The following is a 21,044-nucleotide window of genomic DNA, read 5'->3' as shown; positions in this document are numbered from 1 at the left end:
CGCGAGGACTGTCCTGATCTGTTGGTGGTCGAAAACTAGTCGATAAAATTCCTAGGTCCCTCCCGCCACAGTCGTGCCCTTGCCGCCAGCATTAAGCAGCCGTTCCGATCCGGTGTTGTGAAGGAGTATTTCAGACCGTCAGCATTCTCGGTCAATATTATTCACATTGTAACGACACAACGATTGAATCTTCCACGCTTCTAGCCATCGTTTGACTCTCGCCGTTACTTGCTCTCCGCATCTCGCCATCGGGGTTCGCCCACTGAGACGCACCGCAGTTGGCAATATGGAAGCCCTCGAATCCCCCAGTGCTATGCTCTCTGTTGTTACTACTGTCTACGCCATTCAGGTCGAACCTGACCCGTCCTCCAAAAGGTTTACAACCAGAATGTTGGTGGTTTAAATTCATCAATGGACAGCAATATGCATACGACCACGGATTGCTGTTATGATGTAATCGCCGTGACCGAGACGTGGCTCGATAACCGTACTCTATCTCGCCAGGTGTTTGGTTCAGCATTTGATGTCTACCGCTGTGACCGCAACGCCCTCAGCCATGTGACATCAAGTGGCGGTGTGCTTATCGCTGTTCACCATCGTATAAAAGCCAGAGTGAGCAACAATGAGCGGTGGGCGAGCCCATAGCAACTGTGGTTAGCAGTAAAACTTGCTGATCGCAATATCTTCCTGCGTGTCTTGTATTTTTCCCCTGATGATGCGTGATCTCAGCCTGATTGGTGTACATATTTCTTCCGTTTCCTTCATCACCTCGATCACTGCACCGACTGATGATATTATTTTTGGCGACCTTTACTTAGCTGGCTTGAAGTAGTATCAGGCAAGTAATGGTTTTCTACGATAGGATATCGAAAAATCTGTGCTTATCAACAATCCAGCTGTGTTCAGGATAGCTATAGTAGCGTCACTCTTTGGCAAATCAATAATATCATCAACGAGAATAGACGTACACAGTGCCCGGGATTACGCTCTGTACTGCTGCACTGCTCTGGCTCCTTTAGTCCAGCATGTGCGCTATCACCACCACTACAACTTGAACTAAGTTGTAAACTAGTAGTGAACTTTGAAGACGTCAAAAGCTCTACTCACAATGACGACGTGAACGATGCAACGATGACGTTTTCTAATATTCTTAACTACCTAATCGACCGCCATGTGCCACCGGTTTTAGACGCACTGATACAAATCCTCGAGGAATAAGACACAACCATTACGAAACTACTACCCTCAACTCAACCACAAATACAAATAGCCAAGCAGACGCCTTTTTAGACACTAGCGAAACGTTTAGCCAAATACAAATATGTATTTGTATTTGGTTAAGCGTCAACTGAAATCTAAGCCTTAGTCGTTCTGAAAATAGGTGAATAAGCAGCGAAAAGAATCCGGGACACCATCTTGTATGTTATTAAATGTAGTTTTGGGCACCCATGCTAAGGAAATCGTTTTTTTTTCGACGAACGACTTACACCACAACAAAACACCGCTGCCACGAATCTCACTCCTTCGTTAGGATGATCCATCAACCGAATTTGAATTTGCCTCGCAGCAAACTCCAATCTGAAGGCATCTACTTCCTCGGATCAAGATGGTGTACCATCTATGGCAGCCAAAAATCATCGGGCTTTTTTAACCACTTCGACGAGTCTTCAAGCTATCTCTCGCTACTGAAATACTTTTTACCAGTTGGAAAGCGACCCACATGTTTCCAGTGCACAAAAAGGGAAACAAATCGAACATCGATAGTAATCCTGGAATTTCATGTTTAAGCGCCGTATCCAAACTATTCACGGACAACTTCTTTGCTGGTTTTGTTCCTATCTTGATGGAAAGCAATTCCAAATCAGCAATAATGACTATCTATCTGCACAACTTCTCGTTATCGTCGCAAGAATGCCACCTCGGCCCAGCTATATCTCTCCTCTATTTTAATGACGTCAGTATAAAATTACGCATCTCTTTCACCGACTACATGAGGATTTCTCGACGAATATGGGATACAAGCGATGCTGATGGTTTTCTTCAGAGTGAATTGGACAGCTTTAGTACGTTGTGTGATACAAACAGAACGATTTTAAGCCCGAGCAAGCGCTTAATCGTCACTTTTATCTACCACTTGTTCAACTCAGGCAATCTAAGCACCTTTTCGTCAAGAATCCCGGAGCCGTCATGGATCCGACAGTAACGTTCAAACCAAATACGTCGAACATCGCGGACAAGGCATTAAGACAGCTGGATCTTCCGGATAGCGAATTTTTTTTGAAACAATGATTGTCTAAAATCGATTTATTGCACGTTGGTTCGCCCAACACTAGAATATTGTTCTGTTGTTTGGAATCCGTACTACCTGAGTGAGGTTGACGGAAAAGAGGCTGTCCAACGCCAGTTATTACGCTTTGTACTTCAACATCTGCCAGGACGAAACAGATTTCAGCTGCCGAGTTACGAAAACTGTTATCTAGAGCACTATTCCTCTCGGACTCAGTGTCTGTCAGAGTGGATTACTTGAAATCCTCGAACCAAGCCCGCATTCGAGGTCTACGTAATAACTTTTACCTTTCAGGAGTACCAACTATGGTCGTGAGAGCGCTATTACCGGACTTCAGCGTATTTGTATTTGTGTAGCGGCGGTATTACACTTCCGCTTGATTAGGAATACGATTAAAGCTACGATTTTATCGATCCTTAAATGTAACTAGTCTAAGTAACTACCATCATTGGGACCAAGCGGCCTGTTGGTGCAGATTCAACAAATAAAGAACATTTAATGTCGTGAACTTTTTCAATCAAGTGTATTTCAACGACTAAAACTTTTTTTTTTAATTTTTGATAACAAAATGGACGCTTTAGGACCCAGTTTCCATGGTGACCTTTTTTGGGGGTCAAATTGGGCGCCCTGATAGCGGTTATCAATTTCTATAGATTGCTTTCAAATTTTGTGGGGGTAATCTAGCGGACTACGTAGGGGATATCGAAAATATTGTTTTTTTTTTGAGAAATAGGAAGCATTTGTTCGAAAATTTCATTTTTTCGCGCATAAATTCATATTAAATAGCAAATAATAAAAAATAATATGACAACATAAAGATGTTTAAAGAAACTTAAAATTTAGAAGCAATCAACGAAGATTTGTAGCAATTATAGGTCTAGTTGTTGCTACTGGCTATACAGTTAATGAAGAATTTTATTATGTGCAGTTTTTGAATTATACAACCTATATTATTATCATTTCATATTCATCTTTTAGAAATTTTTACACTTCAGTGTGCGCATTTGACTAGTATTAGTAGTAGTATTATAGGTATGCGTATTATATAATAATATTCAAGCCTATTATTGCTCATATTCATTATACATTTTCAATTATTTATATTTAATAATTGCAATTTAAGCTTTTCATGTTTTCGTAAAATTGTGTTTCATATCTTTGTTTGTTATATTAATTAGATTTAATTTATTTTCTTTATCATTACTGCCATTATAATTATTATATTTCATTGAATGCGTTCCATGTTTTATAACTTCTTATGTATTAAGCTTATAAACCTTATCTATAATATTTGTTATATTTTTAATTCATTATATTTTTTAAATGTAGGGTAGACGAGCCCTTATCCATCTTATTAGTCAGAATGTCACACTATTTCGTTGATAACTCGACTTAGAATGACTGGATTGCGCATAAATAGGTATCATCATCTTTGCTTTGTTCCTAAGAAGCAGTACAATTCAATTTTTTGTTTAGAAAATGTAAAATGCTTGCGCTTGAGCGAAGCGAACAGTCGAGTATAACGCACGCTTATTTATCCTAGCATTTGAGCTAATGCGTTGAATAGTACATAAGTAGTACAAATCTCCATATTCTGAATGTGGGAAACCGACCAACTTTTTCGAGGTCTGGGAGGGAGGAGGTGTTAGACATAACACTTTGCTCTGATAGAATTTTGCATGAACTGGGAAATTGGCAGGTTCCAAATGAAACTGAACCGTCTCTATCCGATCATAAATATATATTTTTCGAGCATTTTGATGTCACCTTCAATGTGGTGACATATCGTAATCCTAAATCTACAAACTGGGACCTCTTTTTGGAAAACTTGGCGACTAAATTTCATGGATATTTTCCAACAATTAGTCAACTAGACGACTTAGATGACGTCGTGGATACGACAAACTCATTCATATTAGAATCCTACGAAGAAGCTTGTCCACTTCGTACTGTTAAATCGACTAGGGGAACCCCTTGGTGGAGGGCTGAGCTTGAAAGAATGAAGAAAGTTATGAGAAGAGCTTGGAATCGGCGTCAGCGTGATGACTCCAGGGCTTTCAGGTCAGCTCGTAGTGCATATAAGAAATGTCTTAGATCTGCAGAACGGGCTGGCTGGCAAAGCCTATGCACTAATGTCTCTAGTCTGAACGAGGCTAGCAGATTAAATAAAATTCTCTCCAAATCGAATGATTTTCAGATGAACTCCTTGAAAACCAGAGATGGTGTTTATGTGACGGACGAAAAAGATGTTCTTAATTGTCTCTTCGACACACACTTTCCAGGCTGTATCGATCCGGAGTTGATCAACGTTCACAGATCTCATTCTGGTGATTCGGACTCGTGGGCGTTAGCACGCACATTGGTTTCCACTGAATCGGTCAAGTGGGCAGTTGACAGCTTTGCTCCATACAAATCACCCGGAAAAGATGGGATACTTCCCGTGCTACTGCAAAAGGGATTTGATATTCTTAAACATGTCTTGAAAAAGATTTTGCTTTCCAGTCTTGCTACCGGGTATATCCCGAAAGCATGGCGAGAAATAACTGTTAGATTTATTCCCAAAGGGGGGCGCTCAAGCTATGAAGAAGCCAAGAGTTTTAGGCCTATCAGCTTAAGTTCTTTTCTTCTGAAAGCTTTGGAACGGATAATCGATCATCACATCAGGAACGTTAGTTTAGTTGAATATCCACTGCACAAAATGCAACATGCATATCAGTGTGGGAAATCCACGATCACTCTGCTTCACGATGTTGTTTACAACATTGAGAAAGCCTTCTCGCTCAAGCAATCTAGCTTGGGTGTATTCCTAGATATTGAGGGTGCTTTTGACAATGTGTCCTTCCAGTCTATTCTGGAAGCGACGCGCGGTCATGGGATACCTGCATGTATCTCAGGTTGGATAAACGCAATGCTTAGTAACCGCATGCTTTGCTCGTCACTGCGACAGGCTGAGATACGGAAGTTGAGTATTTGCGGTTGTCCTCAGGGCGGCGTTCTGTCACCTTTGTTATGGAACTTAGTAGCTGACGGCTTGTTGAAGAAACTCAATGAGCTTGGATTTCCAACCTACGGGTTTGCTGACGATTACCAAATACTAATTACTGGATTTTGCATCGGAACAATCTTTGACTTGATGCAACAGGCATTAAGAGCTGTCGAACAGTGGTGTCGACAAGTTAAACTATCAGTTAACCCAAGCAAAACTTCAATGGTTCTTTTCACGAAGAAGCGAATAACAACCGGGGTTCGTCCCTTGCAGTTCTTTGATTCTGAGCTACTGTGTGCAGATCAAGTCAAATACGTTGGAGTCATATTGGATTCCAAACTGAATTGGTCTGCTCACATTGAGTTCAGAGTCAAGAAAGCGTGCATGGCCTTCGGGCAGTGCAGACGAACTTTTGGAAAGACCTGGGGTCTCAAACCTAAATACATCTATTGGATTTACACGACAATTGTACGTCCAATACTGTCATACGGATGCCTTGTGTGGTGGCAGAGGGGAGAGGTGGTGACAGTGCAGTCAAAGCTAAACCATCTGCAAAGAATGGCGCTCATGGCGTTGACTGGTGCTTTCACCACGACTCCGACTGCTGCTCTTGAGGCACTTCTAAATATCAAACCATTACACATACACTTAAAACAAGAAGCACTATCATGTGCATACAGACTGCAGGTTACTGGGCTTTGGAACAGTAATCATGTTGATCTTGCTACCAGTCATACACGATTGTGGTCACAAATGGTTACATGGGGTGAAGATATTCTTGCTCCCAGCGATATTACACTCACTTGTAGTTTTCCTTACAGGACATTCCATGTGAAGATTCCCTCTCGAGAGGAGTGGTTGTCTGGCTTTATGGAAAGACAACAACAAACGCAAGTAGTCTGTTACACTGACGGTTCTCTGATGGAGGGACGTGCTGGTGCTGGTGTCTACTGTCGTGAAATGAGATTGGAACAATCTCACTCACTAGGTAGATATTGTACTGTATTCCAAGCAGAAATCTTTGCGATTATGTGCGGGGTGCAATCGGCCCTTCAACTGAGTTTGTCCGGCAGAGTTATAAACTTCTGCTCCGATAGTCAGGCTGCAATCAAGGCCCTTAGCTCAGACAAATCCCGGTCCAAGCTAGTGATCGCGTGCCGAACCCAAATCGAAGAACTAAGCATTGTCAACACTATCTACCTTGTCTGGGTGCCCGGACATTGCGGTATTACTGGAAATGAATGGGCTGACGAATTGGCCAGGGCAGGTTCAGCGATTGACTTCGTTGGTCCTGAGCCCGCCCTGCCAATTTCGACAAGTTGGATAAGGGAAAAAATACGGTCCTGGGCTTTGTCCAAGCACCGCAATTATTGGAGAAATCTACAAACGTGTCGCCAAACAAAGGCGTTTCTAGAACAACCATGCCCAGTGGTTTCGAAAAATCTCTTACATTTTTCGAAGCTCCACTGCGGCATGCTGACCAGGGCTTTAACCGGCCACTGCAAACTCAATTATCACATGGCAACTATTCAGCGCGCTGAGTCTATTTCATGTGATCTTTGTGAATCCGACTACGGAACCTCATATCATCTGATATGCAACTGTCCAGCGGTAGCGCAATTGCGATTTCGAGTCTTCAGCCGTCCTTATATAGACGAAACCATGTTTGGTCGACTGAAACTCAGAGACATACTAAAGTTTCTTATCCAATGTGGTAAAGAGCTTTAGGCTTATTCGCAGGCAAGTTGAACTACTTGTGAGTTTAACTTACCTGTTGTTTATTTTTGTTTTGTGCTGTTATTTTTCCCACCCTTCCAATTCTACTTCCCCACTCCTCCTTGTCCTTTCCTTCCACTCAGGAAATGATGAAAACACACGGCAAGACACAAATCCCCGACTATGTACGGGGAACGTGCCATTTGAGCCAATATATTCTGATTCCTGATGATTCCTGATCATCATCTTTGCTTTGTTCCTAAGAAGCAGTACAATTCAATTTTTTGTTTAGAAAATGTAAAATGCTTGCGCTTGAGCGAAGCGAACAGTCGAGTACAACGCACGCTTATTTATCCTAGCATTTGAGCTAATGCGTTGAATAGAGATAGCAGATACTGCTCTAACTAATAAGTTCAAACGAATGGGATGAATAGAGGAGCTAAGATGAATTGGGGAGCAGTAGCCCTACATTGCTTTATTTAGAAATTAAATACCGACGGGTGGAGTGGGAGCATTAGGGCGTCATTTAAGTTGAAACTTGGGCTAGATGGCGTGGGGCCGCAGCTTTTAGTCACAAAATAATACGACTTCAATTGATTGCATGTATGATCCTTCGGGATCAACGTTCTTACTTGTCAAGCGGTAATAAGATTGACGCGCCCTTCTCACACAATCCTTCGGAAAGTATCTGAACATGTATCGGAAATTGCGTTATTCAGCAGCAATTGAATGCCGCATAACCTATTTTCTTGTAGTCAATTTGATGAATAGAGATTGAATTTTCCCAAACTGGCGCGCAAACCTTAAATAAAAAAAGAAAATAATGAAACCCACCATACCATTCACCCTGTTCTAAATAATAAGCTCATAAGGGAACAGTTATTATCAACGATCGAATTATTAGAATAACACGCCTGTAGTACCTCGCAAATCCAAATATTCGCCTCACCAAATCAAAATTATCTGCCGAGCTTGTCAACTGCGTAAATTTCTGCGCTTCTCTTTTTTACCCATTTAACCACAATTCATGTTTCGACTTACAGGGAAATATGGCCTGAGGATGACTGCTTTGGATCGGCCCTATCCGCACCGGAGGATGAGTTAATGCAACTAAAGGAGATATTCTTAGCCAATCTTCCACGGGTGGCAGGTAAGTTGAAATCTTTTTAGGTGTGCTCTTTTTCAGTACGTGCGCTGATGGAAACACCTCGAATGGAATGTTCCCGATAATGGCCAGCGCTTCTATATCAGCGATTTAGGTCATTCCAAGCGAGTCTGCCAGGCCCCGTAACCTTCAAGATAAATGACCTTTGATAGCCTCCCTTTTCCCAAGACTACCTCTTTTTCTTACAGAAGCATTATTTATTAGAAATCTTAGCAATAATCGCTGGTAGCTATTTCTGCTTGGTTTTTATATGCCTGTCAGAGATTTTAACATCGTATCGATTTCTTGTCGAATTCGATCTGTTACGTGGAAAATTTATCCAATAAAACAGTTTTCCGACGGTTTCATGGTCGAAAAAGTTGGTCTTCATGAGCATAATTTATTTGTTTTCTTCAAAACCTCAGTGTTTTAAAAATTTCATCGACTTATCGAGTGGAAATCGGTAGGATGCAATATGGTAGGTTAGCGACTTTCCACGCTGGGGGTGGAAAGTTTTCTCTTCATCGGCGCAGCTGAGGCTGTTTGCTTGCATTCAGTAGCTTGTGTGATGTAGACGGCTTTTTCAGTGGCACATTTATATTCAGGACCAGGTTATCCATTATGTATGAGCATTTTGAAGCAGCGTTCTATTATGTGGCTTGCATCGGATACGTAGCTATCGCCGCCGGTGCCAGTGATCTGTGAAGAATCCAGGCTAGAAATAATAGCAACGTGATGCACAATCTTTTGTTTCTTGCCGCTCGGCACTCGGTAAGCAATACATTTCTTATGAACTGCTCGGGGCCTTAAATTAGTCATTCTATTCACCTGATTGAAGCTCGTATTCCATACGAGGGACTTGTTATGTGTTGGTTCCTTTTGACAAATCTCGACGGGGCGTACATTTTCTGCTAATAGTTGTAGCAATTACAAGTGCGCTATGTATTATTAATTATCATTCCGGTAAATATATAGATCGTATCCCGAAAGCAGTTGGATTTAAAAGTTCCAGAATTCCAGTCCAAACTTGAAAAAAAAAGATTCATTGCTGTGAAATTACTGTTTTTGAAGTCAGAGCGCATAGTTTCAGCGGTGTTTTTACAAACAACAGGTGAGCAGATGTAAATAGTTATTTCAATGGAGACTGATGGCGACAAGATTTTTCAAGCGTAACTGGGGCAACATCTACTCTAAGAACACTGGAAAGATCTTGACTGGATTGACGATTGTTGCTAGTAATTTTTTCAACTGAGCTAAACTGCCTATAATCGAAAGTCAGTCCCATGTAGATAGGGAATCCCATAGAACTTGTAGTTATGGGCAGTAAACCGGCTGTATCATAGTCGTCCATTAGTCTCAAAATGATGGAATGGCTAATTGACTAATAGTTTCCAGAACCTAAGCCTTGTTAAGAACCTTCTATAGAAGAATTCTGTGCATGAACTATAATTTTGTACGTGGGGTATACGCAAAAGATTTGGAAGTTTTTTAGGCACGGTTTTCGCAAAAATATTCGTAAAAAGTCGATTTTTGGAAAGATAGAAGAGACGGGTCTGGACTCCTTATGGTCCGCACCTCAACAATAAGGGTATTTTCGGAATGGTTTTGACGAGTAGGTGCTAGAAATTTGTTTGACGCTATTTTGAAATCCAAGATGGCGACTTCCGGTTTAGCAGAAATTCTCTACAACTCATGCAATATGCGTAGTGTTGGAATGGTCTTGACGAGTAGGTTCCAGAAATTTAAGTTTGACGCCAATTTGAAATTAAGGATGGCGACTTCCGGTTGAGCGAAATTAACTCAATCAATATGGGTATTTTCGGAAACTCATTCCAGCTGGTCTGGGTTGAATCCCAGCAGCTGAGGTCGTTGAGATTTTTCTGAGATGAAAAAATCTGTGATCACGTCTTCCTTCGGAAGGGAAGTAAAGCCATTGGTTCCCGGTCCATGAGTTGAAGGATCGAGTTTCTAGTCCAGATAGTGGAATCACCTCTCTGGCGTTTGTCATGAGGAAGTAGAATCCAACTTCTATACTTACTAGCAAATATCCTCCTCCCGTGATACTTGAGGAGTGCGCAGTAGTATTTACGGCCGCTAGCAAAAGCAAATATCGGACTAAATTCCTTTCCTTTCCTTCCGCGATCTACGTTCGGGCCTGGCCGGTACCGGTATTGATCATAAACACTTTAGGATTACCAGGAGTTGCACATTGAAAGATGTTTCGCTACTCCCAAGCATAATTATACCTGTGCAACTCCAGCTAGTCCAGATTGATAACGGAGTAGCAGCCAGGGGTGGTCACACAAGCTCAAGCTGCAGGCATTGAAGAGTTCGATGAAAGTGTATTTCTTAGGTCCTCAATGAATTAAACCCATACTACTGGAGCAGCCCTCACTGTTTATTCAAACGTAATCAGCAAGAATACTCTTGAGAAAGTGACTATGTTGCATTTCTGAATGTTTTATAGTCATTTCGTTTCTACATATCACACTAATTCATGATTTGTTTATTTGTTAATTTGTTGTATCGTCACCAACAGACCCCTTGCCCCCAATGGTGGTTGCTTAAACTAATATCATTTTAGAATAGACATTATTTTGGCTTTTATCGAATTCCTCGTCAGTCCTTTTGACTTCAAAGCCGTCGCCACACTGTTGTAAACACGCTGAAGTTCGGTAACTGCGCTCTGGCGCCCATAGTGGGTTCTCCTGAACGGGACTCGTAAAAATAAGTTATTGCGTAGAGCTCGAACGCGAGCTTGAAGATCCAGGCGTCCGAGGATTGTAGGGCAATCCACCCTGGCAGATAGTAAGTCCGAGACGAGCAAGGTTCGAGAGCAGTCCCTCCGGATGCTTAGAGTATCGAGCTGTATTAACTGACAACGGTTTTCGTAGCTCGGCAGCTGAAATCTGTTTTGCCAAGGAGGATGTCGTAGTGCAAAGCGTATGAACCTGCGTTGGACGGCCTCGATTATGTCAACGCCATTCTGGTAGTAGGAGTTTCAAACAGCAGAACAATTTTCTAGTGTTGAGCGAACCAGTGTGCAATAGAGGGATTTGAAACAGTATACGTCCCTAAAATGTTTCGCTATTCGGAAGATGAACCCAAGATGTCTTGATGCCTTATCCAGAATGGATGGTGTATGTGGTTTGAACGTTAGTGCCGAATCCATGATGACTCCGAGATTCTTGACGTGAGAGTGTCTTGGAATAGTCAAAGAAATTTAGACTGTTTAGACTACACCACGAAGCTCTCCAGTTCACTTGTCGAAAAAATTTCATGTCGTCGGCGAAAGAAAGGCGAGGTCCTTGTAATTTGATGTTGACGTTATTAAAGTAGAGGAGGAATATCACTGGACCAAGATGGCTTCCTTGTGGGATGCCGGATGTAGCGAAGAACGGTGCAGATAGGCAATCCTTAATGTTGATTTGGAGTTGCTTTCCATCGAGGTAGGAACGAAACCAGCGCAGGAGTTGTCCGTGAATACCCATTGCGATATCATGAATGATTTTGTCGAAGGCCGCACATAGATCCATGTAAATAGCATCGGTTTGCAATCCGTCAGCGAATCCATCGAGTACATATGTTGTAAACGAGAGCAGGGTGGTCGTTGTCGATCGTTTAGGCATAAAACCGTGTTGGTCATCTGCAATGTAGTGTTTACAGTGAAAGAAAAGAGGGTCTAAAACAACTAGCTCGAAAAGTTTCGGTACAGCACTTAAACATGAGATTCCCCGATAATTGTCAATGTTCGATTTGTTTCCTTTTTTATGAACTGCAAATATATGTGCTGCTTTTCAGCAATATTCCAGTAGTGAGTGATAGCACGAACACTCGCCGCAGTGGTTCAAGAAGCTGATGCGCTTTTTGACAACTAGATGCTTTCAGCTTGGAATTTGCTGCAAGAATGGCGGCATTAACGACACAAATTCGGTTGATGGTTCGTCCTAGAGAAGGAGTTAGATTGGCGGCAGCGACTTGTTGTGGTGGAAGGCTCTAGTCTGTACGCTTGAAAACTTGTCGGAGAACAGTTGGCAAATTTCCTTAGTGTCGGTGCACAAAACTCCATTTAATGACATACAAGATGGTAAGCCGGATTCTTTTCGCTGCTCGTTCACTTATTTTCAAAACGACTTGGGCTTAGATTTCAGTTGACGCTCGACGTTTCGCTGGTGTCTAAAGAAGGCACGTCTACTTTGCTGTTTGTATTCGTGGTTGAGTTGAAAGTAGTGGTTTCGTAATGCATGTGCCTTATGTTTCGAGAATCTTTTAAATGCAGCTCGTTTGGCAGTTTTATATCGTCTAAGGACAGTTGATTGCCAGGGAGGGTGTTGATTGGTACTAATTGTTCGTTTGGGTACATGACGGTCGATTAGGCAGTTAAGAATATTTCAAAACGCCATCGCTGCTTCGATCGCGTAGTCTTTGTTAAGATTTTTGTTCCAGTTTATATCCAACAGCGTGCCAACGATGCTGTCGTAGTCAGCGTTTTTAAAATCATAGACGATATGGCTTGAGACGTCTTCAGCATTCACTCCTAGGTTACCAGCGAATACAAGATGTAGATGGCGCACATGCTGGACTAAAGGAGTCGCGCCGCTCCGACAGCAGTACGGAGCTTAGTCCCGGGCACTTAAAAAGCAGAGGTCCAATGTACGTCCATTCTCGTTGATGACATTATTAATTTGCCGAAGAGTTGCGCTACTGTATGATCCTATCAATATCCATCTGAACTGCACAACAGTCTTAAAGGGTTGTTATATTGCGATTATTCAAATTCGTTGCAGAGGTCATTCACGAAAAGCACGAAGAGGAGAGGTCCAACTTGACTCCCTTGAGGTACACCTGATAGGATGTCGAAAGCATCTGAAAGTGCAGTTCCAGGTCTTACAGAGGCACTGCGGTTTGTAAGGTACAAATTGATCCAATTGGTCAACCAGTCCGGGAATCCAATCCGCCTTAGCTTTTCAACAGCAAGCTGATGAGGAACACGATCGAAAGCTTTCGATTTCTAATTTATTCGTCAGCGTTCATACATAGCTCATTAGGTTTGTCGTTGATCCTGGTCTCTTTTAACCATCAACACCACGTAAATTGGTGTATTCTTAGCGTTCGGTGAATAATGTTACAGCCACGTTCAATAAAAAACGTCGGCAGACGTTGGCGTTTTGTTTCACAAATAAACCCAACATTATTGCTTCGGCTCGTCCTTCATATTGCTTTCAAGACGTAAAACGCATGATCGAAAGCAAGATGTGTTTATTGATTCATAGCCCCTCCTTGCCCCTTAGGTTGCTACAGCTCTGCTATTGTTAGCTGTAATGAACATCCGAATCTTCTTCTGACAACATGAAACTTCGGTTGCTGGATCTGATTGAGGTAAAATTTTACATACGTTTCATCGTTTATAATGAATTTGATCAAATCCTGGTTGTATAGGTCTGGCCCGAACTATAATACTAATGTTTTGCTTGACTTTTCGGTTGCTTAATAGCTCGATACTTACAGTAACTTCTTCGAGTAAAGTTTTAACTGTACTGCGAACAATTCAGAGTTTATCGCTTCCACACCCGAAACTCCAGGATTTGCTTTGAAAGCCTCCATGGCTCGTTGACACCGTTTTCGGTCCGTTGGAGCGCTTCGCGTCTTAATGGCATCTTCCGTGAAACAAACTTGCCTTGAAACATGCGCCAAGCGCACATGTGGTAGCTTTGGCCGTTTTCAATTACTTTGCCCTTCTTACACTTATCTTATACGGTTTATTTTGTGCAGATCAAATTCTCTGCTTTCGACAACTTTTTTCGCATTTTTTGCATATGTCGAAGCGTACCGATTCTAAATTGGCAGAGCTTTAAAACTTATCGTTAGTGTGCTTGAGTGAACCGTAGGTATAAAACCATTCTTTTTGTTGACAGCGCCGGTGGTTGAGTGGTAAGCGTGACCGCCACTCACCCCAGTTTGTCTGGGTTCAATCCCAGCCGAGGTCGTTGAGATTTTTATGAGGTACAAAAAATCTGAGCGATATCTAGTCCAGATAGAGGGGAGTATTTTTCACCTCTCTGGCATCGATGTGTTTGGCCTCGTATAAATAGGCCGACGGAAAATAACTAGAACTTAGAAGAAGCTTCTTTTTGTTCTAAAAGCATCAACCCGAGCAGAGTCTGATAACAAATTGAGAACTAAACTTGATGTTGTGATGTAGTAGGGAATGATTGCTCAGGTTGTTATCATTTTGGTCGTTTTAACGGTTAAAAGATCAAAATCGAAAGCAGAAAAATTGCACTACGACATCAAACAGAAAACTATTTATGCTATCAGTGAAAGCAAATTGAAAACTCATTGAGATGGTAAAATATTTCATTGATAACAAAACAAGTAATCAATTTGATGTTTGTCAAAGAAATAGAAACAAACTTTTTTTTTTTTTTTTTCTAAAAATGTAAGCACATCAAAATGAGATCAAAATATGATGTCATATCTGAAAAAGTTTAAACTGATATTAAAATAAGATTTCAATTTGATGCTTGATATCAAAATATGTTGTCTATTTGCTGTAATTTTGATGTTGGACTTTGCTCGGGAAACAACAAACAGCAAGATAAAAGTCGTATTATCTGGAACCCGAATCAGATTCCATGTATTCTGTGTCAGATGTGTACTATCTGTTCGTATGTCAGATTTGTACTGCGCGCCACAGAGAAAGCATCTAAATCAATTGATTGAAAAAAACCATGATTAATTATTTTCGTTACGCACAAATGCTTAATACAATTTCTTAATTTTTTGTATGTCTCGCCCTATCCTAGGCTCAAATTTAAAACTACAACAGAAACAACGTGCAACAAACGAAACTATAAAGAAATTTTGATTAGTTGCATAAAATTAGTTTTTTCCTCATTTTTACAAAAAGGACCATCGAAAACGGGCATATGTACTAGAATGCTAACGAGACTAAAGAATAACTCGATAAAAACATTCACTATGCCACTGGCACTGTGGTCCTGTGCAAAACAGCACCGTTCTTCAAATCTGTTTAATCCTGGAGAACACTGACTAACAGCCAGACAGCTAAGCGAACGGTCGGTTCATGAACCGAGCAGTCGGCGTGCTCGAGATTCCCTTTCGAAACGAATCAAGCTTTGGATGTTTCATTATGAAATTCATCAGCAAACAGTGGAGCATACTTTTGCTGTACTAGCCACATCCGCACAATTGACGCAACGGTATAGGATTTCCGTTGAATTTACGTCAACTGTGTGAATTTTAACAATGCTCGTTATTATTCATGCCACTGGCAAAGGAAACAGGAAAACGCAGTAAAGCTTGGTTCGACCCCACTTGACTACCCTATCTACCTACCCTTTGGCTCAAAACGTTTAGCAGATTTACAATCCAGATAGGCAGCGAGAATTGAAGCTAAGAGAAAAGGGCTGTTGTGTACGTGGGATCCAAATTTTTGGTATGAATATCTTTCTGTCTCCGGGAGCAGTAAGAACTAGTGGTCTGACGCCAACTGATATTCAGCTGTTCTATAATGAGGTCTTGGAGTACTGATTAAGGTAGCTTTTATTTGTTTGATTTTCGCTCAGACCTACATCGCAAGTAAAACTTGGGCTCAACATCACAGTTAATAAGCTCAATCGCTAAACTGCAGTTACGTTCAATCCATCTTTTAAAAAAACTTGTTTCAATATTACTAGTGTAATTGTTGTTGCTGTTAGCACCCACATACAGAACCAAAACCGATTTTATAGTTTGAAAATGTAGCAAACGAGAAAGACTTTTGGCCATCAATAATTGGGGCAATTTGAAAGTATTTATTACCTTATAACAAGCTTTTTCCTATTGTATTTATAGTCTCATATTTTAATATCTGTTAGGGTTAGGATACACAAAATATTTTTTTTGATGAAAGCATAGAACTGAATACACCATATTCATAAATTTAAATCACATAAGAGCACCAGACGGTCCCCCAAATGTAGCTATTGTCTCGTAATTCCGAAGGGTTTAATAGATTTAATAGTTTAAAAAAATCACTAATGCGACTCCAGCGCTACTGCATCACCCTGGTGGACACAGAACCGTCAGCGCGCATGAGTTGTGTGGATATTGAACCCTCTCAGAAGATTGATTCAAATGTTTGCCCTTAAGTTAAAGTGACCAGATGTTTTCGGTATGTATGCGGGACACGCTCAGGAACCTGTTCACGCAGAAGAATCAGGTCTTTTTGAGATAACAAACGTTTAGTTGAATTTCAAACTTTACGAATGACTGTTTCAAACTGAAATGTGCGTTTTTCGAAAGCACGTAGGGTGATGAGCCTATTTTGGCACCATTATGGAGAGGGTCGCACTATTTTTTGAACAACTTAAAAAGAAGCCATATTACCTATAACCTTTTTCAGAATAAAGTACAGGGTACTGTTTCTTAAACATCTGTATAATGCTTATTTGGCAGAATTGTCTCAATTTTCAGCATAAATGAAAATAAATGTTCTGTTCTGCGCATCTATTCCCACCTGAACGTTCCAATTATCGCCTCATGGGTGTGCCGATTTCCACCTCATCGAAAAACAATCTAGTTGAAACGCAATGCCTCATATTTCATTTGCGTCGATTCTAACTAGGTATCCAGATCATGGACGCCGACGCGTGATTTGTAAAACGAATCATTCTGCTTTTTGCAGCCGATCAAAACAAACGTAAACATCACGCACACGCAAGAAACTCATCAGCTGTTAGTAGAAGAGCTCTCAGAACTGCGCATGCAGGAAATAACCATGCGAAAGTTAACAACTGGAATATAAAGTTTCACATCACACATTACTTCCTCCCGATGCAAAAAAGTTTGTTTTGATTGTGGTAGTGTATCGGCAAAACATGGCAAAATTATGAACGCCAGTATTTAATATTTTCCTATTATAACACTAGGCATATCCTAGTGTTTGACGAGTGCTTTTAAAGTGAAATAATCGTAAAAAGGTTCTCCAGCTAAAATAAAGGTATGTATCAGTGCAATATTTAATATATTCGTGCCGGAATAACGAGATATGAGGCGGTAAATGCTGGCTCGAAAGTGTTTATTTTGCTAAGCGCCGTTGCGTCCTGTTTCGGTTCACTACGCGAGTGAGGCGGATCAGCAGATATTTCAATAAGGTGATTATGTTTTAATTAAAAGTTGGATTTAGTTGATAGTTCTGAATACGTATGTGCACACCAATAAAGAATATAACTTGAGCTTATTTTTGCACACCTGTTTTAGCCAAATCGATATTGTCATTATCTCATATGCTTGGTTCGAAACCAAGGGGTACGAAATAGGGTCACAATAGGCTCTACTGCCATAATAGGCACATTTTTTTATTTTTTATTCAAATCGTTTATTTGATAAGGCACGTTGCGTTAGCTTAAAGGTGCCAATTTTGTTTTGTTTTACATTTTAAATTGCTTAAAACTAGGGGATTACATATTGATTTTTTTAAAATGAAACTAATGCGATTTTATAGCTATCTTATATATCTACACAAGGGGATAATATTATTTTCGTAAGATTAGGGGGGTCATTTAGTTTTTGTGGCAATATGGTTTGACATTTTTATCAGTGAGATAATTGGAGCAAATAATGTTTAACTAAGGGGGACAATTTTTTACGACTAACTTAAAACTAGGAATAACTAGAGGACATGATTGAATTTTGTAAAGATTCGTAATTATAGTTATTTTTGTGGGTAGTAGAGTTGGGCATTTTCAACGAGATTATAAAATATAATAGTTAAAACTAGAAGAGACAAGAAGAGCTAAATGCTTCGTGATGATATTGGGGGGTAGGGGTGTTACTTCTGGGTATAAGAGTCAGGGGAGGGAGGGTAGACAAAGATGGCAGGGAGAGAAAATTATTTCAGTTTCAGGCATCGTGAGATCAACGGATGGATCACAAACTCGGGTGGCCTTCATCAGGGGAATCATGTACTGGGACGCCTGGTGGTCCTCCTCAAGATGGCAGGGGTTTTTCCAGACGATTTCGTAGTATGGCTCAGATGTGGATCGGCTACATTTCGAGTTAAGCGTGTTATGTTCGTGCCGTAGGTCCCGTGTTTGTTGGCTCATTCGATACAGATGCTTTGATACAGGTGGAAGAGGGTTCTGAGAATGATAAGGAAAATAACAAGGTGCAGTTAGACTTGTATATTGATGGTTTTCACAAAGGTGTATATAAGGGACATATAGATAACATCGCGGCTTGCCAGCACATCTCGAACCGGGACGTTGGTTGGTCTTCTTCGGGCCCGCAGGGTATCCATTAGCCGCCCAGACAATGTGCTCGATGTCGTGATAGCCGTCGCCACAAGCGCAGATACCACGAGCCCAATACGCCGGAGATGTGCATCCAGCGTGTAATGGTTTGCCATGAGTCGGGACATCACACGAATGAAGTCACGACCCACATCCATCCCCTTGAACCAAGGTTTCGTCGATAACTTAGGGATTATCGAATGTAGCCACCTTCCCAGCTCTCCACTGCTCCACGAAGTTTGCCAACTTTCGAGGGTTCTCTGATGAGTAATACTGAAAAATTCGCTGAAGCAAATTGGTCTTTCGTAAACGTCTCCTTCTAAGGCACCCACCTTAGCTAAGGAGTCTGCCTTCTCATTGCCCGGAATGGAGCAATGAGAAGGGACCCATACCAAGGTAATCTGGAAAGAGTTGTCAGATAAAGCACTCAGTAGCTCCCGTATTTTCCCCAAAAAATACGAGGAGTGCTTTCCATGTTTCATCGAGCGAATAGCGTCAATGGAACTGAGGCTATCCGAAACGATGAAGTAATGGCCTGCGGGTAATGTTTCAATGACTCCAAGGGTATACTGAATGGCAGCTAGTTCTGCGGCGTAAACTGAAGCAGGGTCACTGAGTTTGTAGGAGGCGGAGAACTTTTGATTGAAAATACCGAAGCCAGTGGATCCTTCGAGTTTTGATCCGTCAGTATAAAACATCTTAGAACAGTCGACTTCTCGGAATTTATTAAAAAAATGTTTGGAACCACTTGTGGGCGTATGTGGTCCGGAATTCCACTAATCTCGTCTTTCATGGATGTGTCGAAGAAAACAGTAGATTCAGAATTATTTATGAAATGCACACGGTTGGGATTATAAGAAGAAGGGTTAATATTCTGCGCCATGTAGTCAAAGTACAGGGACATGAAACGGGTCTGAGAATTGAGCTCAACAAGCCTTTCGAAATTTTCAATCACGACCGAGTTCAAGATATCGCATCGAATGAGCAATCGATATGAGAGTTCCCAAAATCGATTTTTCAACGGGAGAACGCCCGACAGCACCTCGAGACTCATCGTATGGGTTGCCTGCATGCACCCTAAGGCGATACGCAAACAACGATACTGAATTCTTTCGGGTTTGATGAAATGTATATTCGCGGCGGAGCGAAAGCAGAAGCATCCGTATTCCATTACCGACAGTATCGTTGTTTGATACAACCTAATTAGGTCTCCTGGGTGGGCACCCCACCATGTTCCGGTTATTGTACGAAGAAAGTTGATCCTTTGCTGGCATTTCTGTTTCAGATACCGAATATGGCATCCCCAAGTACCTTTCGAGTCGAACCAGACCCCTAGATATTTTACTGTGAAGACCTGAGCGATAGTTTGACTCATTAATAGAAGCTGTAGTTGTGCTGGTTCACGCTTCCTTGAAAATACAACTAGCTCAGTTTTCTCCGTGGAGAATTCGATACCCAGCTTAATAGCCCAAGCAGACAAATTGTCCAAGGTATTCTGTAATGGTCCTTGTAGATCGACAGCTTTGGGTCCCGTAACAGACACCACGCCATCGTCTGCAAGTTGCCTTAACGTGCAGGAATTGTCAAGACATTCATCAATGTCGTTGACATAGAAATTGTATAAAAGGGGGCTTAGACATGAGCCCTGGGGAAGGCCCATGTAGCTAAATCGTGATGTCGATAAGTCACCATGCGAAAAATGCATGTGCTTTTCCGACAACAAGTTTAGTAAAAAGTTGTTTAAAGTCGCTGAAAGACCATGCTGGTGCAGCTTCTCTGAAAGAATGTTGATCGAAACTGAATCAAAAGCCCCCTTAAACACTGATGCCATCTGCTCTTTGCTAGCATAGGCCATTTGAATTTCAGTTGAGAGCAACGCAAGACAATCGTTCGTCCCTTTGCCCTTGCGAAAACCAAATTGTGTATCTGACAGTAAGCCATTTGCTTCAACCCAATTGTCGGGGCGGGATAGGATCATTTTCTCGAACAACTTCCGGATACAGGATAGCATTGCGATCGGACGGTACGAATTGTGGTCGGAGGCTGGTTTTCCTGGTTTTTGGATGGCGATGACCTTCACTTGTCTCCAATGGAGTGGGACAATGTTAGCCTCGAGAAACTTATTAAATAAGTTCAACAAGCATCTCTTGGCAGAGTCAGGCAGATTCTTCAACAAGTTGAATTTGATTCTGTCTGGCCCCGGAGCTTTATTGTTACACGACAAGAGAGCAAGTGAGAACTCCACCATCGAAAAAGGTGTTTCGTTCGCGCTATCGTGAGGAGACGCGGTGCGGTAAATCTTCTGTGCCGGGGCGGAATCCGGACAAACCTTCTTGGCGAAATCGAATATCCAACGGTTTGAATATTCCACGCTCTCATTAGTACTGTTTCGGTTTCGCATACGTCGGGCTGTTCCCCAAAGAGTGCTCATTGATGTTTCTCTCGTTAATCCGTCGACGAACCGGCGCCAATAACCGCGTTTTTTGGCTTTCATCAAACTCTTCATTCGCTTGTCTAACGTCGCGTACTGTCGAAAACTAGCGGGTAACCCGTCGTTCCGGAAGGTCTTAAACGCGGCGGCCTTCTCTGCGTTCACGTCTGAGCACTCTTTATCCC

At 41.6% G+C, this 21,044-nt stretch overlaps 1 protein-coding gene across 1 annotated transcript in view; it reads left to right on the top strand.

Moving 5' to 3' along the window:
* LOC131676224 (protein timeless homolog) overlaps positions 1-21,044 on the top strand; it is a 229,351-nt gene that overhangs the window by 37,134 nt on the left and 171,173 nt on the right. Inside the window, exon 8 of the mRNA XM_058955348.1 lies at positions 8,033-8,139. Within this exon, the coding sequence (XP_058811331.1) occupies positions 8,033-8,139 (107 nt within the window). The remainder of the gene's footprint in view (positions 1-8,032; positions 8,140-21,044) is intronic.

The sequence above is a fragment of the Topomyia yanbarensis genome, chromosome 1, assembly GCF_030247195.1.
Source record: "Topomyia yanbarensis strain Yona2022 chromosome 1, ASM3024719v1, whole genome shotgun sequence".
NCBI lineage: Eukaryota > Metazoa > Arthropoda > Insecta > Diptera > Culicidae > Topomyia > Topomyia yanbarensis.
The sequence above is the reverse complement of the archived record's forward strand: the minus strand, read 5'-3'. Positions and strand labels throughout refer to the sequence as shown.